The following is a 25,931-nucleotide window of genomic DNA, read 5'->3' on the forward strand; positions in this document are numbered from 1 at the left end:
GTGGATGTTGAACAAACCTTGCATACCCCAGGAATGAATTCTACTTGATCATGGTGTATGATCTTTTTAATGTATTGCTGAATTCTGTTTATTTTGCTGAGGTTTTTGCATCTATGTTCATTAGGGATATCGGCCTGTGGTTTTCTTTTTTTGTAGTGTCTTTGTCTGATTTTGGGATCAGGGTGATAATGGCTTCTTAAAAAGTGTTTGGGAGACTTCCCTCCTTCTGGATTTTTTGTAATAGTTTGAGGAAAATAGGTGATAATTCTTTTTTGAACGTTTTGTAAAATTCCGCCATAAAGCCATCTGGTACAGGTCCTTTGTTTGTTGGAAGCTTGTTGATTACTAATTCAATTTCCCTGATAGTAATTAGTCTGTTCCAGTTTTCCGTTCCTTCTTGAGTTAGCCTTGGAAGGTTGTATGCTTCTAGAAAATATGTGTGTGTGTGTGTGTGTGTGTGTGTGTGTTGTGTGTGTGTTGTGTATTATATATATCTATATCTATATCATCTATATCTATATCTGTATCTATAGATGTCAAATTAACTAAAGGGATGAGTGCCTGAGAGTTTGATTATTGACAGATGAAAGATCATACTAGGTACATTCTACATTTAGACTTGGATAAAGAGGCTAGAATTGAGAATACTGACTTTAAAATTTCAATAGAATGCATTAAGTTAGTAGCATTTTATCAACATGAGATCCAAATATTCTTTTTTTATATATAAAAGCTGTATGGACATATAACTCACCTACCATACAATTCACCCATTTAAAGTATATAGTTCAGTTTTTAGTGTATTCAGTGTTGTGTAACCATTATCACAATCAATTAAATATTTCCATCATCCCCCCCCAAATCCCCATTACCTCATTTTTCTCCTACTTTCCCACAGCCAAAGGCAACTACTAATCTACTTTCTGTGTCTATATAGTTACCTTTTCTGAACATTTAATATAAATGGCATCATGCAATATGTGATCATTTGTGATCAGATTCTTCCATTTAGCATGTTTTCAAAGTTCTTCAGTGTTGTAGCATATATCAATGTTTCATTCCTTTTTATTACTGAATAATATTTCATTGTATGGGTATACCACATTTTGTATATTTATTTATCAGTTTATTGTCACTTGGATTATTTCCACATTCGTGTACTAGTTTTTGTGTGGACATGTTTTCATGTCTTTTGGGTATATACTTAGGAAAAAAATTGCTGGGTCATATGATAACTCTTGTTTTAGCCTTTTGAGAAACTCAAACATTTTTAACTTTTGAACATATAAAGTGGAATATTTAGATGAGCATTTAAAGTACAGTTTTGTAGTTCCAATAGGTGTATATGGTTTTATCACTAGACTACATATATTATTTTAGTAATCAGTAAGATACTTATAAAATGTACTTAAACATTTTTATCATCTCAGTGTTCATTTTTAGAATGATTTTATTACTGAGTTGGTACTTTGTTTTACTTTGCTGAAATATTAAAGGAATGACTCCTAGTTATATTCATTATATTTCTGTATTTAACTGTTAATTGTTTTCATGTATTTAGTGCAAGTCATGTAAAGACACATAGGATGTATACTTAGAACCTTGTATTATGAAGGTAGGCAGTTAAATTCTCTCTGAAAAGCATTATAGAGGGTCTTGAATCTTTCAAATAAAAACTAGCAATATTAATATTAATGTTGGTACAGTAAGACATGGACAAATTATATGCAACTCAGAAGATAGTAAGAAAATAAGAGTATACTTAAAAGGACAATTTAATACATAATTTGACTAAATTTTATAGTTAATAGAATGTTAGAGTGACTTGTCATAATTATTTGTGAATTTTTGGAGATACTCAATGTTATACAGAAGAAAACTTGGTCTCTAGATTACTGATAAAAGGAGTTAGAGTCTGAACAAAATTAATTTTTGAACATTGGAAGTTATAAAATTATGTACTATCTTCTCAGGAAAAGCAGTTTTACTATTTTCGTTATCTAAAAAGTAAAATGAAAATTTCACTGTTATCTAAAACAAAACTTTAAATTATACTATTATCTACAGCTAAGCTAATGATAACACTCTTTTGAGAGGCAGGTGAATAGGGGATAGCCCGATATGCTTCTTGAACATCCACTCAGGTTTACCTTGAAAGAAATCTGCTTGGAAGTGAAATGCTCTTTATATTTTTTACTAGTTTTTGTTTAAACTTATCAAAGAAATAATGCTGACTTTTAATGAGCTGTTTTCCCACTCTTGGATGTTTAGTTTGAAGAAATTAAGATATTTTCTTCTGAATTCAGGCCTTTGAAGTAGGTGTAATTAATCCCATTTTACTGATTCAGAAACGAAGACACAACAAACATGTTGGCTATGTGTTGAATAATACAATGAATTCATAAAAGAAATACAGAGCAGTAAAAGGTCAATGTAATTGGCAGCTTCCTAGGTAGAAGCCAAAGTGCTTTATAGTTCAAAGATGGGAAATTGTGGGCTAGGATTAGTCAGATACAGCTTTAGGATATTTGTTAGGAAGTTTTCTGTCAGTCTCTTTCAGTTGCAGGTACCAATAACCCACTAAAACTCAAATTAAAGGATAGATATTGGAAAGGATAGAGAGGTCTCAGGGAATATAAGAAAATCAAAAGTCACGTTTAAGGGAAATAACCTGAGATTGGCCGTACTCTCATCTTCTCTCTATCAGGTCCACTCAGCTTCTCTGTATATCTGCCCTCCGACATTTTTTCCAACACACTTTTTTTTTTTATTTCAGCTTGTATATTCTTAGGACCACAGCCTTTATGATCTCCATCTCAGCAATAAGTTGCCCTGTTTCCATTAGTTAAAGCGTCGGGTCAGAGAGAATCTGATTAGATCGTAGCATCTTTTAGAGGCGGCTAATACCCGTCATAGATTTCTGGCTAGCCGTTGTCTCCTTGGGTCATGTCTGGTTCTCATAGCTTTGACCACAGGAGTGGGGTCACGTGACCCACTATTGAGGGTCAAGGATTACCTCAATAGCAAAACATCCTATCTGGCGAGTTAGATGATATGGTCTATATAGAGAAAGCTTGAGTGAAGCATAGGGAAAACACAGTGGGGCGTGGACCTTCCTGCCTCCTGGATGAGAATGAAGGGTGGCATCGTACTTTCATGAAAACTCATCAGTTAAAAATTACTGCAAGGCAAATATTTTTTTCTTTCTTTCTGGTAGTGTAGACTATCAGTGATGCGGTGTTGCTCTGAAATCTTAGTCTCCCTCCCTCCTTATGCCCTTCCCTACCTCACTCCCTCCCCACTGCTCTCATTTCCCTAGGTCTTCTTTCCCACTACTTCTTCTCTCATCTGGTCATAAAGATGGGGAGAGATTGGAAAAAGTCTTCAGTTATCTCGGGGTTAAGAGATGCTGGAGCACAGCAAAGAAGGGTAAGGACGATGGACCCACCCAGTCTCCACTCCAGTGAGTGTTCCAGCAGGATCCTAGATGTGTGTGTGTTAGATTAGATGCCTGCCCCTCAGGTCAACGCTTTAATATAAACGGGAGCCTCCTTCACTTTAAGTCTGGGCTTGATCACATGCCTCTGAGCTGGGCCCTTGGTCGTTGGGTCCCAGAGTGAGCCCATTAAGAGCAGTTTCCTAGCTCACTACAATCCTTTGCGTCTCCAGATGTGAGCCCTGTTGGTTTCCAACACTAGATGTTCGGGGGCTGTCTCTCAAGTTTATGCCTTAAACGTTGGAAGGCCCAATGTGGGATTCAGCCCCTTCACCCCTCAGAGAGAAGCTCTGGGTTTGAGTTCCCTCCTGGTTGTAGGTCCTCACATCAGGGTGTCCCGGCGTCTCCTATTGTTTCAATGTGGTTTTCTCTTTGTTGCCTGATGTGTAGTTGTCACTCAGCCAGCCTTTAGGTTTTATTGAGAGGAAGTTGTCCCATAAGTAGCTGTAGACTCAGTGTGTAATGGGAGGTTCAGGATCTTCCTACCTCATCACCTTGAACCAGAACTCCCTGCAGAACATTTTGAAAGGTAATTTCTAGCAATAACAAACCTTTAGAAATCTTTCTCTTATTAAAAATTTATTTAATTGTCATTAATACTAGCACATGGTAAATCACTCAAGTGTTGGAAGATATACAGTGAAAAATAGGTGCCCCATCTTAGATTCCAATTCCCTAGTCACTTTACCAAAAGTAAACAAAGTTACCAATTTTTTATATATTTTTCCAGAAATATTGTGATCATAGTCATAAGAATGTATTCCCCTGTTTTTATCACACATAAGGTCTTGCCATTTTTATTCCTCCTCACTTTACTTTTTTCATTTAACCAATTAGCTAGTATAAATCTACCTCATTCTTTTATAACAGCTGTATAGTATTCTATTAAAGAAGTTTACCATAAGTAAACAATTCCTTACTGATGGAATTTTTTGTTTTAAAGTCTTTTGCAATTGATATGTTGTAGCAAACATCCTTCACATATATTTTTACCCAAATGTGGGAATATATTTCTTGGATAAATTGAAACAATAGAGTGATAATATTAGAAAGACAAACCTAATGTTAGGATGACTAGGAAAACATATTTTTGCACAATATTCATTCTTACCCTCATTTTTTGTCTTTAAGAAGTATGTTGTTTTCCCTGTTAGGGAAGCTCTACTTCTGCCCTATTGAAAGGGAATTTTTATTCTATTACATCAGTATAATATGTTTTGACATCTTTCCTTGGCTTCTGAGTGTATGTGGAAATCTTATATAGAGTAATTCGATGTCTCTTTGCTATCCTACTTTGTTTTCTCAATCTGTTGTGCATCGACCTCGATTACTATCCAGAAATGTGTCTTAGAAATCTCAGTTAATTTTAATTGTGCTTCTTAGTTTAAGCAAAGCTTTTGGTCTTTTTGCTTGCTTTTTTTGGGGGAACCCGTTGTATTTGTAAATGAAAGGATCAATTAACCAGACATTGTCTTTTTTTTTTAATATATCCTTCTAACCTTTGTACCCTTGTTAGAAATTTCTAATTCTTGTTAATATTTAAATACATAGATCTACGTATGGTTTAGTTGATTCATACATGGTAAATCTTGCTCAGATCATCCTTTAATTTTATTTTATATCTTTTCTTATATCTTAAGATAACCTCTTGCTCACAGGTCCCTCATTGATGCAAGAGCACACTTAATCCTTTGGATGGAAAAGAATTCTCCCTGAATAGATATTTACTGAGCAGTATGAAAATCAGTGCTTTACTCTTGGATAATTTTCTCATCTTAATGTCTCTTGAGGTACAAAGAAGACGAGTAAATCTTTAAAAGATTGAACAGAAATCTATAATTTAGCATGATACACATTTGTAGCTAGAACTAAGGGCAATGGAAGGAGGATAAAAAAAATAGAATTAAATTGTTAAATATTTTAATGCAATGTGAAGGGGTATGTGTGTGTGTGTGTGTGTGTGTGTGTGTTAACACCATCAACCTGATAAAGCTCAGATTGGAACTTGAAGTCTAGTTTAATTTAATCCTATCATTTTTCAGATAGGGAAACTATTATTTAGGGGTGTCTGAGACTTGCTTCCGATCATAGGCTGCAACACACAGTACCCGATTGATTGTCAGCCCACTTTTGTTTGGGTTTTAATTGTTCGACTGCTTACAAAGGTAGTTAAAATGTGTCAAGCAGCGAAGGAAATTGATCCACTTTATATATTCATATTTTAAACCAAAATATACTTAATGCCTTCAAATAACTATTTCTGAATGCAGGTATATAAAAAAAAATTAAATAGAATCATTTCCCTTCAAACATGTTGTATTCTAAGAATCTGCCTCATTGCCTATTTCTCAAAATCCATTAACAAAACTGTTTTTTATGTGTTGCTTGGTTTTTGTTTTGCTACTGAATATCTTGCAACATTATTTGTTCAAATGTTCAGTTACCTGAAAGTTATCTAAAGGAATAGTTTATAAAAGTCTTTGTCAGAACTTTTAAAAAATAATGGGACTTGCAAGTCTCTATTGTTAGTGGTCCTACTAAACCAAAGAAGCAGCATAGTGACTATCTCATGATATTCTTTCTAATTATTATTTTCACTTGAGGTTACATTGTAAGAAGAAGTTATGGTTCAGCAAATTTACTTGTGTGCTTTGAACTCCTGCAGAGAACATTTGGTATTGTTAGCCAAGATAAAGACACTCTTTAAAAAACTCCTTCCAGGAGAAATATCTAAGTCTATTTTTATGTTTACTTTCTGAATCTTCAGTCTATTCTATAGCTATACTTTCGATAATAAAGGAATTATAATTGAAACACAGGGCAGCTGATCATATTTATATATTTTTAGCAAACATGCCTTGCCTTTGCCTATTTGTACTTGTTCAGGCTTACACCTAGCATTTGTCAGTGTCCAAAAACTATGATTCCACAAAAAAATAACATTGTATATGCATGAATTTGAACAGTGTTATCATTAGCAACTGATCATTGAATCTTTTTGCAGTATAGAGGAAGCATCATTCAGGGAAGAAGTTGTGATAATTCTGATTTTTGTCTGTTCTCAGGATTGGTGTAAATATCATCTTAATAAAATACAGTAAATTCACGAATGAGCATTATGATATGTGCTAATTGTACATCATACCTTGTCAAGTTTAAACAATTAGGGCAAAATGTAAAATAATAGACTCTGGAGGTGTGCTGACCCAAAATATAGGTTGAATGTAATTTTTCTCATTTATTGCAATGGTACTAAGCCAACTTGCATCATTGTATTATAATAAATATCTAGAATTACTAATTAACAGACCGTTTTGGTTAATTGTATTCCCAGTAACGCAGTCTTTGGTACTTGAGATCAGGCTTTCTCAGCCTCAGCATTACTAGTCACATTTTGGTCCAGGTAATTCTCCGTGTGGGAGATGCCCTTGCATGGGAGGGTCCTTACCAGGGTCCCTGGCCTCTTATCTATGCAACTCCGAAAGCACCCTTTCAGTTGTGCCAATCAAAAATGTCTCCAGATAGCGCCAAATGTTTCCGAGTGGATGAAGCAAGTGTGACAAAAGCACTTCTGGTTGAGAACTACTTTAGAACATGGGGAAGATCTATGAGTATAAATGCATCAAATCATTTATGATCACTTCGTCATCTTTCACACATTTCCTCCTGTTGTTCATATAAACAAATTTATTTTTTACCGCCGTGTTATATGTTAAGTTACAGCTATAGTAATCTTTATCTTACCTGGTTAGCTTATAAATAATTATGAAGTTATACATTAGAAAGTGTACTCTCATAAATGGCCATATGTTAAAATACATAGCTAGTGATTGATAGTCTTCCATAGGTGAGTGTGTTGTGGGTGGGGGAGTTATGTTATTATATTTTGTTAATTTTGATCATGTGGGATCTGGGCTGTTTTGGGCCAAAAAGAGTCAGTTGGTTGTTGGTGGTTTGGAACCTAAGATGAAAGTGGCATTCCTTTTATTTTTTTTTTTTAATATTTTTATTTTTTATTTTTGGGGAATATTGGGGAACAGTGTCTTTCTCCATCAGCTCCAAGTCATTGTCCTTCAATCTAGTTGTGGAGGGCACAGCTCAGCCCCAAGTCCAGTCGCTGTTTTCTGTCTTTAGTTGCAGGGGGTGCAGCCCACCATCCCATGCGGGAATTGAACCGGCAACCTTGTTGTTGAGAGCTCGTGCTCTAACCAACTGAGCCATCTGGCCACCCCTCCAGCAACTCAGCGGCAGCTCGTTGCCTTCAATCTAGTTGTGGAGGGCGCAACTCACTGGCCCATGTGGGAATCTAACCAGCAACCCTGTTGTTCAGAGCTGGTGCTCTAACCAACTGAAACATCCGGCCGCCTGAAAGTGGGATTCTTAACACATAGTGTCAGAATGAAAGGCTATTATAGATGTGCAAATATCTGATCTCGATACTGGGCCATAACAGAAATCTGGGAAGAAATGATTCTTGAATACCTGAACTGTTTTTATTTTAATGAACATGTTTTTCTTAAATAATCTGAATAAACGGGTTTCTTCCAATTTTTATGCAGTATGCTTCAATAATGAATGACTCATGTGGTCATAGAGTAATTGTATATTTTCAACTGAAAATTAATGTATTGATTTTCATCGATATTTTTTTCCACCTAATTTTGAAAATTCCATGGTAAAGCACCCTTATTTTGAAAGTTTCATTGTTACTTATGCAGTTGTGAAGTGTTCATTTTTAATTCTTAACAGAAAATTTATCTGGCTAAAAACATAGCATGCGAAGCATACATATAACCTTTAAAGAGATATGACTCTGAAATAGTACTTGAAATGAATAATCTAAAAATATCTTAAAGTTTCTTTTACTGCCACATGTACACATGGCTAATTATACACACAGATGTTCACTTATTAAAAACAATAGCTGACAATTATTGAATGCTAGGTACTTAGCACTTTACATGATTATCTCATTTAATCCTCCCAACTACATCTTCATTTTACTCATGAAGAACTGGAAATTCACTGAAGTTACATAATTTATACAAAGTCATAGCTAATGAGCTTGACACAGTTTTTGAACCCAGATAACATCTATTACCAAATGTCTTACTGACACAATGTAATCTGTATCTTCATTTCTTCTAGGTTTAGGTTTACATTCTTCAACCCCAATGCATATGTATTTTTTGAATGTTTACTGTGTGCCAGACTTTGTGTTTTTTTGTTTTTCTTGTTATTTTGAAATAATTTTAGACTTAAAAAGTTGCAAAACAGATACAGAGTGTACACATGTATTTTTACACAGCTTCCCCTAATTTTAATAATTTCTGTAACCATGGTACAATTATCAAGATTATAAAAATGAGAAAATTAACATTCGTATAGTACTATTAACTAAACTATAGACCTTATGTGAATCCCACCAGTTCTTCCATTAGTATCTTTTTTCTGTTCTAAAATCCACCTAGGATCCCACATTTAGTAGTCTCTCTTTAGTCCTTTAACCTATGGAGGTTTCTCAGTCTTTCGTTTTCTTTCATGACTTTGACACTTGATGAATAATAGTCAGTTGTTTTGTAATTGGTCTCTCAATTTTGGTTTGTTTGATGTTTTTTCATGGTTTGACTGAGGCTGTGCGTTATTGGGAAGACTACCACAGAGGTGATATGGCCTTCTAAGGGGATCAGAAGATAAATGATGTGTTTTGTTGCAGGTTTTGTAGTTTCTCCACTGTGAAGTTACTCTTGCCCTTTTTAATTAGTAAATCTTCTGGAGGAGATGTTTTGCATCTATGCAGATATCTTGTGTTTCTTCATAGTTTCAACTACTGCATTTAGCGTCCCTTGGCACACATGTATTTTAAACCTTCTTTGAATAGTTCTTACAGTATGGTAAGCCAGCGATTGTTTTGTGGCTTATTCACAATTACACACGCATCACCTTCTGACTTTTTAACTGTCAGGTTGATGGCTATGATTCCGGTGCTATGCTTGTGCTTTAGCCGGGGACAATAGTTAATAAAATGTGAATTCAGTAATATTTAGCTTAAAAAAAAAATTTGAAAAGCCAATCCTTGTTAAGTCAAGCATAACAATCTTTATTCTAGAGTAACAAAGGTTAGAGTAGATTTGTTAAATTTCTTTAACATGAAAAGGAGGGTATGTGTAAGATGAACATGGAGTAATTGACCAAATTTTGGGTTACTAGAACTAAGAAATACCTATTAAAACATGAAAAAAAAATACTTAAAACTTACAACCAGTGTAAAAGAAGAGTACTTTACATACGAGGAGAATACCCAGCCACCTGAGAGATCATACTGACTAACAATATATATCTCAGAACAAAATAGTTGAAATAAAATAACACATATATATATAATTTATATAATAAAACTTCTAAGGAAAATGTCTGCATAAGCATATTTTTAAAAAAGAGTTAAGCCCCTTCCCACTTAAATTAACAAAAAGAACCAAGATAAAAGAGAAAATTGCACTTTTGCTAAAACTAAAAAGGGCCCCCATACCTCATACTACTACTAGCTCTAGTTCCACTCTTTCTTATTGCCAGGTTTAAATTTTATTTTATTTTTAAACAATGCTATAATAAAGAGCCTACAGGTTCTTCATTATTATGGAATAGATTCTCAAAAGTAGATTGCAAGATCCAATATCTGTATATTTTTAATTTTAACAAATGTCCTGAAAAAGTAATCTTTAATGAGCAGTCTATAGAGGCTGCCATTTTGCATTTTTTTGGGTTTTCCTTACTTTGGTCCTGAATCAAGTTATATTAACAGAAGGAAATATACCTAGAGTTTATAATTTACTATACTATAAAAAAATAACTATTATTTATTGAGCTCTTATATGCCAAGAACTCAGCTAAAGTGCTTATCTATATTATATCACCAAATTATTTTTGCTGTGCAGTACAAAGGCACATTTGGAAAAAACACCTTTTATTATTTTTACATTATAATAAATTTAAATAGCACATTTTAGAATTTTTTTGAGACAGTGGAGATACCAGCTATAAGAGTTGAAAACTGTCTTTTTCTGTAAACTCCCTCTAGGTAAAATAATCCACATTTTTTGTATTTAGTGAAATGAGATGGTGAAAATAGTTTATAGAGAAAGGTGTCAGCTATAGATAGGCCTTGCCGTCAGACAATCTCGTGTCTCAAAGCTTATTGGTTACTCTTTGATGACCCAAAACTTGCCCTTTAAGTATCAGTTCCATGTAGCCATCAGTACTAAGTATGCCTTTCCATGATGAATGCTGATAAAGAGTAAAAAAAGTTCTGTGTATATGGCCACATTCATTATAGCTGTACCATTACTGTGTTTCCCTGAAAGTAAGACCTAGCCAGACCATCAGCTCTAATACGTCTTTTGGAGCAAACAATAGTATAAGACATGGTCTTATTTTACTAAAAGACCGGGTATGATATGGTATGATATAATATAATATAAAATAATACTGGGTCTTATATTAATTTTTGCTCTAAAAGATAGGTCTTATTTTCAGGGAAACATGGTACCTGTGGAGATGATTGACAGCCATTCCAGAATATGAAGTTTTTTAATTATATATGATTGGAAAACTCATTCAAATTGTCTTAGTAATGATGCTATGTGCAACCTGAGATTACCTTTACCATATGTATTCATCTCATGAGAAAAACCATCTACATACTGTATAGATTTAGTCAACTTTTAAATATTAACCTTGTATTATTTTAAGTGGTCAGCATTTTTAAATGAAATCAAACTATTTTCGTAGAAAATATATAGTAATTATATAAATTGGGATGGAATCTCTACAGAAATCATGATTGTTAGATTATTTAAATGATGAAAGTTTACTTGTGGTTGATCATAAATTTATAGGTGAGCAGAATCTTTTTTTGTTTCTTCCTATAAACTGTGTATTCCTCAAAACAACTATGAACTCCATGAGTGACTTGCTTAATTGTGGGATCAGTGTATGCAGAAAGTATTAAAATGACCATAACCTATTCTAGGTTAAAAAAAAATTATTGAGGTATCATTTACATGTAACACTATATTAGTTGCAGGTGTACAACATAATGATTAGATATTTTATAGATTGCAGAATGGTCACCACAATAAGCCCAGTTAACATCCGTCACCACACAGTTACAATTTTTTTTCTTGTGATGACAACTTTTAAGATTATTCTCTTAGCAACTTTCAAATATACAATACAGTATTGTTAACACTAGTCATCATGCTGTATGTTACATCCCATCACTTATTTTATTTTATAACTGGAAATTTATATCTTTTGACCCTCTTTACCTATTTCTATTCTAGGTTTTTAATGTCAACTTAAATTATTACAATAAGACCAATGTAAAATTGTACCCAAAAGAGCTAAGCAAATTAATAAAGATGCTTAGAAGTGGTTCAGTCATTATAAATCAGTCATGCCAAGGCCATTTTGAGACTATAGTTCAAACTTGACTCTAGTAAAATCTCTAAAATGTATTTGTCTTTTTGGGGGGACTCACTGTAGTGGGGATTACCAAGTCAGATTCTTGGATGTTTAAGACCTACAAGTATATTTCTATCTGGATTTAAAAGACAGGGTTACAGTCCATTTAAATGTGGTGTTATTTTCTTGATTTATTAAGACAGTATAGGTATTGTAATTGAATAGGTGATGAGGTGATTTAGGAAGAATAAGAAGTTGATATGTTAATTTTCCTAAGGTTGTGGCAACACACATGTTTGTGAAATTACTTTATTCGAAACACTATTAATGCATTTTTTGATATAAGGAAACTCTGTAAGTCTATTAAAAGAGGATTTGGAATGTATACTTAACATTAAAATTATTTCATAAATTGATTTTTTTAATTATAATGTTTTTGTTATTCCATATTTTATCTTTCTGAAGAACATATATTCCAAACTTATTTCATATTTTTAAAAAGTATGCCCAAAAGTTTGACTTATTTTAAGTATGTGTAATTCTTTTAAATAATCCCATTGTCTAATACTATCAACATTTTTCTCTCTCTCATAGATAATGGAGTCTGGAGAACGGTTACCATCTTCAACAGCCTCCTCTACTATCCCAACTTCATCGTCTATACCTTCTGTGGCTTCATCGGTTTCAAAAGGCGGCCTTTCCACTGGAGCTGCTTCACTTAGCTCTACAATCAACCCATGTGGTAAATACCCTTTACTAACTCAATTTTAGAATGCCATCTCTTTACTAATTTGTGTTCCTAGTGTTTTATTGAATTCTGAATAAATTGTTCTCATTACCTCATTGACCTGTTGAACAATGGCTAGGTCTCTACTGAATATCTGATCTCTACTTTTTCTGGATTTTATTAGCACACTGGGGTAGCACTGGTTGTTCCAAGCTTTTCTTGCTTTTTGGAAGTCCTCTGTCTGAGTTTAATATTAATGTCACCATTTCAATTATAAATTAATACATGCAAAGTCTTTTTAAAACAATAGGCCCATGAAAGAGTGAAGAAATACAAAGGAATCCTTGGTGGGAAGAGTAAACCCTTACGTAAACCGTTTGCCTTAAATTTGCTTCCAATGTTTGAAATGACCTTCAACAAACACTAAATACCTCAGTTCACAGATGTATTGTATACTAAGGTAGATCATTTACTTGATGGAAAATATTTTAAGAGTTTAGAACATGACAAGTTTCTCTTAAACATGAACAAAGCTTGTGTTGCTAAAAAAGAGAGCTTATTTCAGAAATGAAAATAGCCTCAATTTGATTAATAATGTAGAAAGTATTTTAAATTACCCCCTCCCCCCAAAAAATCACCCTTTGCACCAACACAGGTTTGGTAGAAAACATCCTTTTTTTAAAACAACTAAACTTAACTAACTCATTCCTTTATCACTAAGAAGATTTTTAGTTGTGTAGATAATTTTATATGTTTGTAAGCAGTAGAACTAAATGATATTTCACTTTTTCAAAACTAGATTTGTAATTTGGGGTAAGCGAAATCCATCAATGTGGAATGTTTGCTAACAAACTATCCTAGCAAATTTTCAAATATGTATTTAATTATTTTGATTTTTTTAAATCAGTGGAATAATAACAAGAAGGATGTCATTTTGTCATTGTTTTATCAGAATACTTTTCTAAAATTTTCTTAGTGATTGCAAAATAACTAAAATAAAATAGAATTACATTGACAAATAAATAAAATCCCTGTTATCCTGCATAATCTTGGTTGAGTCATTTAACAACTTCATGCACACTTCCCTTGTATATAAAATGATGGCTACATATAAATGATAAATGCCTTTGATGATAAGCTCTGTTCAGAAAAGGTAATGCCATTCTTGGCATTTTACCTCATTACTGTGTCCAAGTGATAGCACATAGTTGTATTTTTTTAAATTTTTATTTCTTGCGTTTTATAACTTTTTCTGAATGTCTTTAATATATGTAATGTTTCTAGAGAAATGTCCTGTTTTTATGTTGAACTTTTCAGTAATATTTTTGAGTACAGAGTCTTGAGTTTTCTGGACACATTGCTATCACGTATTTCTCATTTAGTTTTCGGAATTGGTGACACTTGACTGACTTACGATTTTGATTAGCCACGTTGGGTACTATTTGTTTGTTAGTGATTGTTGGGAGTTGCTGAGGGGTGGGGTATGCGGAGTTGTTGAATAACATCGCAAATTTCCTTGTCTGGAAAGGAATAACTTTTATCATTTATTTGCCAATTAAAAAGGTTGTTGAGTTTTTATGTTGAAATGCTTACCGTGAATGAAGGTATAGTTTATTTCTATATTCTGAAATTATATCCCTGTTAATACATTGTGCTTTTAGTACCTACAGCATGATTTTTTTCACTTTCTAGGAAAATGATGTTAGTTTTTAACTTTCACAGTATTGTGGTTTTTGTCTAAAGTAAAGCCTGTTATTAACTTCCAACACATAGATTACTTAAGAAAATGCTCGGTTGTCCTGCATAACTCAGTTTATCCTATTTCCCTGTCTTTTGTCTGATTCATTATTTTTGGCCTAGTCATTGTCTGATAATTATCTCCATTTTAAAATAAAATTATAGCGTGGTAAAGGACCTGGCCTCTTTATCTTAAACAATTTGAATCTCCTCAATTTTTTTGATATATAGAGACAACAAAACAGGATTTTCATCTTTGAAATGTCAAAGCTTCAACAATTCTTTAATGGCTCCTTTGAGGACATTCTGTTGTTTTAAACAGTTACTTTAATAATAGTTGACCATCCTCTGTCATCATTAATGGCTTGTCTAGGAATTCCTCTGAGTTGCAAAGGATGTAATTCAAACCTGCTTTCAAACTTTGAATGATCAACTGATTTCTTTTGAATCAATACCTTGTCAGGATCTGAGATTTTATCTATGTACACGTTAGCCTGTACCTATTATGGATGCTGGCAGAAGACATGGGACTCTGGGTCAGAGATTTTATTACGTATGGCACAGCAAATAGCATGAGCGGCATGTTGGCGTTCGCTCCCCGTGCCTCCTGCGCCCCCAGGGGTGACACACAGGAGCCCAGTTGGATCTTATAAATGCAATGGTTTTATGTCACAGCTAAGGAATACTGAGCTTAGGGAATCCTCTGCTTTTACAGTAAATGATAACAAACCCACTCTTTGTCTGGAAGGAGATGTTGTCTCCCCCTTCAGGGCTCACCAGTGCAAATGCAGTCCTGAGAAATGGATTGGTTAAAAAGTGGTCAGTCAAGGCCTTGCATTCTTGGCATATCCAGCGATAACATGTAGGGACCATGGAGGGTTGCCTTTCATAAAATACCTTTCATTTTATTACAGTAAATTGGATAGAAAATAACACTGCAATAAAAATTGATTAATCTGAGGCCTTCTGCATATATGTGTTTTGTTGGTCTTACCAGAATATAAGAAATACAGTATCTCTTTTCTCCTTAAGGTATGATTTTTTAAAAAATAAGTTACCTACTTCTAAAAAATAATTTGGGACAGCTTTTAACAAATGTATTGGCGCAATAAACAAAACAATAAAAATATCTAAAGATACGTTCGAAAAAGTAAAAAGGTATTAACTGAAGAAAGCCACCAAAAATGAATAGAAACTTAACAAACTAGCTGCTAAGAATAAAGGGAAAAAATAATGGGATACTAGTGCTAGTAAGTGTTTCAGTGCCTCAGAAAAAAAACAATTTTCTGGCCCTGAGTAGTGTGGGGAATATGCTACCAGAACCTTTGTTTAAAAGGCCAAATGATGCATAACATCCAACATTCCAGTTTCACAGATATTCAGACTGTTCCACACACTGGCTCTGAGTGAAAGCTCAGGGAGTAGTATTTAAGCATAGTTGTACAATTAAACTTTACAAAGTGGATTTGTTTGAGATTTGTGGTCATTTGGCCTAATACAAAGATAGAATTTTGAGAAATTTCAATAATAGCTAAGCTGTTCGACAGACCACCGGTTTTCAAACCATTTTAAAGATGGAACCCTTCAAATGAAAGCTTATAAAATGCTGAATGAATAAAACAGATACACTTTAAAATTTGTCTAGTTAAAGCTGGAGTATTCCTGCTTTTCTCTTAAATTAAAGAGACTGATGTAAATATGTATCTTAATTGCAAGGCACCTACCTCTGTACAAGCATGTTAAGTCGTGGTATATTGAAGAAATTACAAGTTGATCAGTAAGGCCACAACTTAGGCTATGTATCAGTTAAGACAGTAGTTAACTATCAACAGGAAAACATGGCAAATAAGCACTCCAACCCAGTCCCCAGATGGATATCCTGGGATGGGTAATGCCGACCCCAGACCCAGACTCCTTCGAATTTCATATTCTGTCTTCTGAAGTAAGGGACTTTGATGCTCGTGTGTGTATCTCATGGCTGTACGAGGGCCGATCCACCTACAACACTGTTTTCTAGGAAGAAAGAAGTTGGGAGGGGGTGGCGGCACAAAAAGTTGCATGCCTTTTACTTTGACCCCTTTTAAAGAACTTTCCCAGAAACCCCATCTAGAGATTTCCACTTACGTCTCTTTCATCAGAACTGTGTGAATGGTAATCTCAGCTTCAAGGGAGGCCAGGGAAAATAGTTTTTAGCTGAACATATTGCCGTCCTGAAGAAAATAGAGGTTCTTAGTAAGGAAAAAGGAGAGAATGGGTAGGCAGTATCTGCTATGGCTAAGTGGAGCAGAGGGACAGGTCAAGCTGGGGAGTAGGCTAAGGTCGGATCATTTAGAATATCATGTGCCATGCTTAGAAGTTTCGGCAGAATAATGGATTGATTAAAAGCAAGGATTTTATAACTGTAAGGCCCTGAAATGGAATCCTGGCTTGTCCATTTATTAGCTATGTGAATTTGGGTAAATTTCTTACCCCTTTTTGAGCTTTGGTTGCCTCATCTATAAAATAGATAAAACGATACCCATTTGGCAGCATTATAAGCATAAATAAGATAATGCCTGGCATGTAGTAGGTGTCTACATTGTAACCATTATTTTTATTCATATGTCATCCAAGTGGAGGGGTTTTGTATGATCACACTGCTTTGAAAATGATAGCTCTAGTGGCAGGTAGGGCACCAATTTGCCATGGAGATGGGACTAGAGGCAAAAAAAGACATTTAAGGAGGTTTTTATATTTATCCGAGTGAGAAATGATCAGGGCCCAAATTAAAGAGTTGTTGGAGATGGGGAAAGAAACAAGGTTCCAGAGATATTTAGGTAGTAGATTTTTATGGGGTGTAATGACTGAATTTGGATAAGGCGATGTTGTGAGAGAGGAGCCCTGACATGACTTGGATATCTGGGTGAAGAGTGATGTCATGAGAAGTGTGGATGGAAATGAGTTTTAAAGGGTAAAAGGCACAGTTTGTTTTTTGTAACTTTTTTTTTTTTTTATAAAACACATCTCTATGCTTTTTAGTTGCTTTTAAATATAAATCTTGCTATTTAGCCATCAGCTAAAGTGATCTAAATGCAAAACCCCAAATCCCCAATTAAAAGTATAAAATCTGCTTCTACCCACAACAGTGTACTGCTTCAAGTACTCTTCCCCTATCAGTAAAGTTGAGATAATTTTGTCACATGTGAATTACAGATATATATCCCATCTCCTCAGGTATTATCAGTCCTCCACAGCAAAAGCTTCCTTTGTCCCATTTTTCCTGCGTCATTTTCAATGTTATAAACAGTAGGTATCTGTTAAAACACCACCTTGGCTCTTATATTCTCACAGATGGACAAAGCCTGGCCTGGCTTTGCATTTGAATGGAATATGCATCCATTTTTATATCCACACTTCTGTTGGGGGACATTTGCATTGTTTCCAACTTTGCCAATTAAAATACAGTGACCATTGTTATCCATGGGTCCTAACACATATAAGCATTCTTTTCTGACAACGTCTTCAGCCTTACCAGTAGTACCAATTTATTTTCCTCCCAACTGTGTATTAGAATTTTGATACTTATCAGCCATGCTAACACTTGTCATTGTCAGACTTGATGATTTCTTTGTCAGTGATGAATATGAAGTTATGTTTCACCGAGGTGAAACATAAGTTTTTAGCCGTTTGGATTTCCTCTTTTTGAAGTGATTGTTTAGGGCTTTGGTACATACTTCTGTTGGGTTATATCTTTTTATTATGGATTTATGACTTTTTTGTATGTTGAACGCTGATCCTTTTTTCAGTTATGTGTTGGGGAGGTGTATTTTCTCAATCTATGTTGTGTCTTTCTTATGTTACATTGTCTTTTGATGAATGGACCTTCCAGTATTAATATAGTAAGAATTATCAATATTTTTTATCTATGGTTATGCTTTTTGTCTTGTTTAAGAATCCCTCCTTTACCTCCAAGGAAATTTTTCAAGATTTCACATACCTCTCATTTAGTATTACTTTGAAACTTATAAAGTTATACAACATTAGGCCACTTGTGATAGACTGAATTGGGGTTTGGTTTGGGAACTATCACCATCAGGAGTTGTTGGTTGATATATCAGTCAGTTCAGCTAGAGATAACATAAACCAACTAAATTGTTTTAAGCAAAAAAGAGATTTAACCTGGGAATTAGGTATTTATAAAATTATTGAGCAGCTAGCCCCTGGCCCCCGTGAAGGAGTTCAGAGCATTGCTGTTTAAGTGGCCTGTGTGAGGAAGCCACCTCTGGTTCAGTCAGGATACCGCTGTTCCAGCTGATGGCTCCATAACCCACAACCTCGTCTGTAATTCAGTGACGGGGACCCGCCAACATAACTGACTCAAGGGCTGTTTGTGTTGCCTGCTAGATCCGCACCAGCGAAAAGGATACCTCACGTGCTGCCAATCTGTCAGCTTAACTCAAGTTTTAATTGATTCCAAATACATCTGATTGGCAGAATTTAAATTACATCCAGAAATCTGGCTGCAAGAGACTGGTAAATAAATGTAAATCTTTTAGCTGCCCAGTTTCTGCGTCACAGGAGGGTACACTAAAGGAGATTGGAACAAATGTTAAATGAACTAATTATCTACCCCTTTGAGCTCATCGGGTGATAACTCTCCCCCGCCACACCTTCTCACCTATGTATTATAATAAACTTCTGATATAGATACACATATATGAGCTTTATTCCTATTTTAACAGTTCTTCAGAATAAAATTGTGTTTCATTAGTGCATCTACTAGCTCGTGTATACTTACTGTAAATCTCCGGATATACTGTTCTGTGTAACAATGTAAATTAAACAAAATAGAATAAATGCTAAACTTAAAATGATATGGCTCTTAACTGTCACAGACAACAGGAAATATCTAATGTTTCCTTTCTAAAGACTATAAAAGACTTTTCAAAGACTTCAATCTTTCTATATAGTAACATTAATTTTTCTCTATTTACTGGATCATGTCCATTAGTATAAAAGCATGTTGTAGTATCTCCCATCCTAAAAAGCAATAGCTATTAAATATGCTTCCTCCCCCCATTTCAAATGCTCTTCTGGCTATTGTCCTATTTTCTGCTTTGCTTGTAGCCAAACTTCTCAAAAGATAGAGCTGCGTATACTTTCTCCTTTCCTCATCTTTCATGTATATTTCAATCTACACCAAAGTCACTTTTCTGTCTTCATCTCACTCAGCCTCTCTGCAGAACTAACACAGTTGACCACTCCCTCCTTTTTGAAAACCGTTTTTGAAAGAGTCTGTATTGTATTAGTATCATTTCTTCCCCAAATGTTTGGTAGAATCCACCAGTGAAGTCACTTGGGTCTCGAAGGCTTTTTTTTTTTTTAATTGTTGTTGTTGACAGATATTAAACCATGAGTTCAACTTTTTAAATTTCAGTATAAAACTGTGCAGATTACCTTTTTCTTCTTAAGTTGGCTTTGGTAGTTGATATCTTTCAAGGAATTTATCTATTTTTTTTCTAAGTCATTGAATTTATGGGCACAAAGTTGTTCCAAGTAGTACCTTATCCTTTGAATGTCTGCACAATTTATAGTGATGTCCTCTCTTTCATTGTTGATATTAATAGTTTATGCCTTTCTCTTTTTTCTTTGTGACTAGAGCTTTATCAATTTATTGATCTTTTGACAAACTAGCTTTTGGTGTCATTGACTTTTCTCAATTTTGTGTTTCATTGATTTTGGCCCTCATTATTTCCTTTGTTTTTCTGTGAGTGTGAGTTTCTCCCCCCTACCCCCCATCCACTTTCCTAAAAGGGAAAGCTTAGCTCATTTATTTAAGACCTTTCTCCTTTTCTTGTATTTATCCATTAATGTCATAAATTTCCCTTTTAAGGACTGCTCTAGCTGCATCCCACAAATTTTGATAAGTTTTCATTCATTATCATTCTAGTAAAAATGTTTTCTATTTTCCTTTGTGAATTGTCTGACTGAAGCATTGTTTACAAATCAGTAATTGAACATTTAGATATTTTATTGATGTGCATTTTAGTTACATTGTGGTCAGAAACATACTGATGATAATCTGCGCTCAGTTTTTTGGCTTCCCACTTCTGCTTGTCTAGACTGGCCCACTTTGGTTCTGGTCTCCTTTGTGCCAGAGAAGTAAGTACTGTGAGTCAGCCAGAAAATACTTAGGCAGAGATGAGTTTTTTTTCTCTCTGTAGTTTCCTTGCTTGTAAGATTTCCCTCTAATTTACAGCTGCTGTGCCAGCTTTGGACTTTGTACTCTGACACTTCAGGCTTTCTGCTATCTAAGCGAATCATGGTGAAGGAATTCATTCAATTAAGAATTACGTCAAAATAAACAGATCTGCTGTGTGTAGCCTTCTCTTTCTCTATGTTTTCTGCTTGCTATTTTGCAGCGTCCCGGGAGTCCTTCCCCACTCACGCACAGTGTTCTTATAGCTGGCTGTTTGGATAGTTTGAACTCTGAATTTGGGTCTCATTCTTTCTGTGGTTTGCTCACTGCCAGGATTTCCCCTTTAAATTTTCTGATATTTTCTCACTCCTGGATTCTGACCTTGGGTACCTTTAGTTGATAAGCCTATTCTTTCTTCTCCCACTGTTTTTCTGTAGTTATCGCTGTGAGGTTTAGGCAGCATTATCAGACCAGTACGCCACAAAGTCACACTTTTTACCACTTCTCGTTACCGTTTTTCCAGATTAAACTCTCCCCTGGTTTTTCTTTGCTTTTGGATGCTTTCCAGTATCTTTAGTGTTTTTCGTTGTTGTTTTAAATCAGTTTTTATACTTACCTTCTGTGGATGAATTGTGCAACCACTTCACTACTACCCCACCGATACCTGATGTTGTTCCCCCCTCCATTTTTTAAAAAAGTAACTTAAAAAAAAAAAATTCACCTAAGACTCCAGAGGGTGCCATATGACCCAGTCTGGCCATTCCAAACATCCTATTTCCTAGACAATAGTGATTGGTTAAGGAATGGGCGCATGATGCAAATCAGATTAATCAAAGACAAAGAGATTCCATTCTGGGATTTTTATTGGAACTAGTGAGGAAGGATACCCTTTAGTCCCACAAACCTGGGAGGAAGGAAGGAAGGGCCTATCTGGCAGAGAATTTGTTCCTAGTAAACTTTCAATCAGTCTTCTTTATCTAAAGTGAGCCTTTTAGAAAAGCTTTTGTATTATGTAAATCAATACATTCACCTTTTCCCTAACTATTTTGAATTGGGTGTTTTGTACTTTTAACCTGATAACACCCTCCATGATCTAATCGCTGCCTACTTCAAATTTATCTGTTACTGTTCACACTGTGTCCCATTATCTTTTAGCCTCCCTGACCTTTCATTTCTAAAGACACAAACATTCTTTCCCAACTCAGGATCTCAAACGTGCTCTCCCTCTGCAAGATCTTCATAAGGATGATTCTTTTTGCATGCTTTATCTTGGATTAAATATTTTGAGACATTAATTAGAGAAGTCTTCTTTCTTCATAGTGTCTATGTAATTGTTCCACTATTATCTGTTTTTGCACCTAATATTTTCCTCCATAGTACTCTTCACAATTTGTAATTACACATTTGCTGTTTTGCTCATTTGTCCCTTCTTCTACATTTAAAGGATGGAGACCATATCTGTTTTTCTTTTATTATTATGTCTCCATTAACTGCCTTGCACAAAAATATATACTCAAGAAACAATTATTGAAGAAAGGAATGGAAGGAGAGATGAACTTGCAGGACTAGGATTTGAAAATTAGATATAAATTAACCCTAATAAGTTTTCTAGGCTAAGTTATGCTTTGCTCTAGTAATACCAAATGACTTGCAGATTTTAGTTGGGATAGACTTTACAAGCCACAGAGTAAGGAATTTTAAAAGATCAGTTGACCTTAGTGAAGAGGCAATGAATAAGTAAAACCCTGAAAGTCCAAAGTTATTATTTAATTAGAACTTCTTATTTAAAAGATAACCAGGGCTTAAGTTTAGTTTACAGTCTAGAGAATCAAGAGAATGAAATAGGCCTGTTCTTAAGGGTTTGGAAATAATGCTAAACTTTTATTTCAGTTTCTTTGAGTATTTATGTTATAGTATGAACTATTATTAACATTACTTTCCTTTTTAGTTGAGTTGTCTATATTGTAGATATCTATAAATTGTAAATAAAGGCCCTCAAATGTTAAACTGTCTAGCTTTTTTCCTCCCTCAGTCAGTTTATTTAATGAGGGGTTTGATCACAAGGCACCACATATTTTTGAAATATTATTTTACATAATTTTTATGACTAGAACTTTGTAATATTAATTTGGAATTTTAGCAGTAAATTACTAAAGGAAAAGAATGGCTTCAAATCAATTAAGTACTCTTAAAAAAGAAATCCAGTGTTACAGAATAAGTTGTGTCTTCCTCCCAAAAATGATATGTTGGGGTCCTTAACGCCTGGACCTCAGAACGTGACTTATTTGGAGATATGATCATTACAGAGGTAATCAAGGTTAAATGAGGCAATCACGTTATAACAAGATTGTTAGGGTGGGCTTTAAACCAACAGGACTAGTATCCTTATAAAAGGAGGACATTTGGACTCAGAGACATACACAGAGAGAAGCCCGTGTGAAGACATAGGAAGAATGCCTATGTTTACCAAAAGCTAGGAGAGAAGTGTGGAACAGATACATCCTTCCTTAGCACCATCACAGGGAGCGCGGCCCTGCCAACCCCTTCATTTTAGACTTCTAGCCTCTGGAAATAGGAGACAATAAATTCCTGTCGTCCTAAGCCACCTAGTTTGTAGTACTTTGTTATGGCAGTCCCAGCAAATTAATATACCCAATATGTTTTTCAAAGCTGATTTCAATAATTTTTGTTCATTATGGGTAAACTAAGACTTTTTAATATACTGAAACATAAGCAAAACAAGATCTTAGAATTAGATTGTTTTCAGTTACATTTTTCTATTCCATGATTAAAATAGAGTACATTTATATTTGAACATAGAAGTACACATAAATATTATGTTTTTTTAGCATTTTAATATATGAATTCTAAATCCTTTCATTTGATCTACCAGAAATACGTACTGCAAACGAGGAACTACTCCTATCTTTTAAGAATAGTTATTTGCCTGAAGATTGATACATCATTCGCAGAACTGAATCAAAATCTTGTTCACCATGTTCAATCTTATAGGGTGACAGCTTTTGTTCCCAAGGTTACCTAGGCCTTCAGTGACTTTTTTTTTCCCCAATAAAAAGAGTGTCTGAAAGTAGTAACTTTACATAGAATCCTGGCAGATAACAACTTAGCCAAGAGATGAAAGTTCATATCACCAGTACTGCAAACATAGCATCATCATAGACCCCAGATACTGCGCCGAGAGTGGCGCATTCGGTACTCTTTCCTAGTCATGCGTTACCTCCTCTAATCATGAGAAAGCATTCTATAAAAAAAGCACATGGAGAGGCATTCTATAAAATACCTGACCAGTACTCTTCAGTGTACCAAGGTCAAGAAAGAAGATAGAGAAACTGTCAAAAGTTGGAGAAAATTAAAGAGACACAGCAACCAAATGTAATGTGGGATCCTGGATTTGATTTGGGGACAGAAACGTGACATTAGTAGAAAAACTAAAGAGATCTGAATAAATTCTTTATTTTAATTAATTAATCCAGGCTTATTTCTTCGTTTTGAAAATTGTTTTTTCTTTTTTATCATGTAAGTTAATAAGATGAGTTAAGCTAAGAGGAGGTGTTAGTATGCTGTACTATTTTTGCAACTCTTTTGAGTCTAAAATTATCTCAAAATACATACTTATAAATAAAAATACTTTATTTCCATACCATGAATATTTTTAAATGTTAAAATATAAAGGTTAACTGGCTGAAAAAGTTATGAGAATACAGGAATGAAATGAAGATTATATGGGAAGAAATGTTTTATCCCTATTAACTATAGAATTCTTTCTGTTTGTTCTTTAATCAAAGTTCAAGTTTATAGAATTTGCACATGTTGAGTTTCTAAATATGTAAATATTAATATATTTAAGAATTTTAACATGCGAGCCAGTGATTTGAGCATTTCTTTAATAGTAATTTTGATAATGATCACTTTGGTTATTACATTTACTTATTACTAGTGCTTGTATGACCTCTATTTGAATGCACTACCATTTTTGAGGATTTACAGGTTGTATACTAGAGGCTGACTTTGCAGTGCTATACAATTATGCTTACAATTTTCAAGAGCTAGCGACAAGAGTTTGAAGACGTGTTGCAACAGAACGAAGATATTTTAAGCACACAAAAAGCAACATGTAGGGTGCTATCATAGTAAGCAGTCTCCTTGATTTTTTAAAAGATTAGATGCTTTAACATACTTACTCCTCAGAATTATTGTGTTTTAGTTTGCTATCTGGACTTTCCCTGATTGGTAGGAGCTCTTGTTCACTGGTAGTTTGCGTTCAAGGCCTTAGTACAGTGTTTGTACTATTTCATTCTTGTGGGAGGAAAAAACCCTTCTTGTGTTGTGTCATGAAGTTCATTAATATTAATAAAGACACTTGCAGTTACCAGGCTTTGTTGCTGAGATACTGGCATTATGTGTAACCGCCTTTAATCACTTATACATAGATTGGCTAGTAGAATTTGAAAAGCTCTGATAAAAAGTATTCAGCTTATTATAAGTCATTACAGATGTATATTTTTTATTATGCAAAATGTGCACATTGTTACCTGTCACTTAAAATTGAAACTAAAATAAAATTTGCATTCATAATATCGAAACTATGTTTGAATATTAATATCTGTTAAAAATAATTGTGATCTTGTAAAAGTATTTTCATTTTATGGTATAATTTATCAGTTTGCAAATGTTTTCTCTGAGCAAAATTTAAGAGTTTTAATCGTTCTTCTGATGTTAATCATATTAATGTAGGAAAAAGTTACTTCTCCAAAAGTGGAGTGTTCTAATACGAACAATATATTTTTTGCGCAATTGTTAGGTTAATGGAGCCACTTTCACTTGTTGTGTTTTGTTTCATCTCAGAAAATATTCTGCTTTTTTATTAATATAGAATATGCTTTGTTTTGAATGTAGTTATATTCTTTGAGCCAGTCTATGATCAAAAATTACCTCGTGAACTTCGAAATTTCAATACAGTTGGTGAAGACTGGCATTGTTCTGGAACCTTGGGATTAATCAAAACAGCACCCCTTGTTGTATAAGATTAAAGCCACAACACAGATGTCATTAAATCAGCTTTTGATTACCCAAAGAGCATTTAGTAACATTGTGAATGCCTTTTATAATTGGAGCAGAGAAAAAAGTGAGATGTACTTTTAATCATTTGAAGAATGACTTCTGGTTATTCTAGCCTTTTAAAAGAATAGAGAAACAAACAATTGAAAACTACCATTGTAGAGCTGTCCACAGCAGGTATTAGTAAATGTCTTCCCTGCAACTGGTAACAGTTTGCTTTATGCAGTGTTTTGTAGAAAGTAAAAATGATT

General features: G+C 34.3%; 1 protein-coding gene across 23 annotated transcripts in view; it reads left to right on the forward strand.

Annotated features, from left to right (window-relative positions):
* BAZ2B (bromodomain adjacent to zinc finger domain 2B) overlaps positions 1-25,931 on the forward strand; it is a 245,977-nt gene that overhangs the window by 112,413 nt on the left and 107,633 nt on the right. For all 23 annotated transcript variants that reach the window (XM_033112763.1, XM_033112772.1, XM_033112767.1 and 20 more), the window contains one exon: positions 12,554-12,701. In XM_033112763.1, the coding sequence (XP_032968654.1) occupies positions 12,557-12,701 (145 nt within the window). In that variant the 5' untranslated portion in view covers positions 12,554-12,556. The remainder of the gene's footprint in view (positions 1-12,553; positions 12,702-25,931) is intronic.

This window comes from Rhinolophus ferrumequinum, chromosome 8, assembly GCF_004115265.2.
Source record: "Rhinolophus ferrumequinum isolate MPI-CBG mRhiFer1 chromosome 8, mRhiFer1_v1.p, whole genome shotgun sequence".
Taxonomy (NCBI): Eukaryota; Metazoa; Chordata; class Mammalia; order Chiroptera; family Rhinolophidae; genus Rhinolophus; species Rhinolophus ferrumequinum.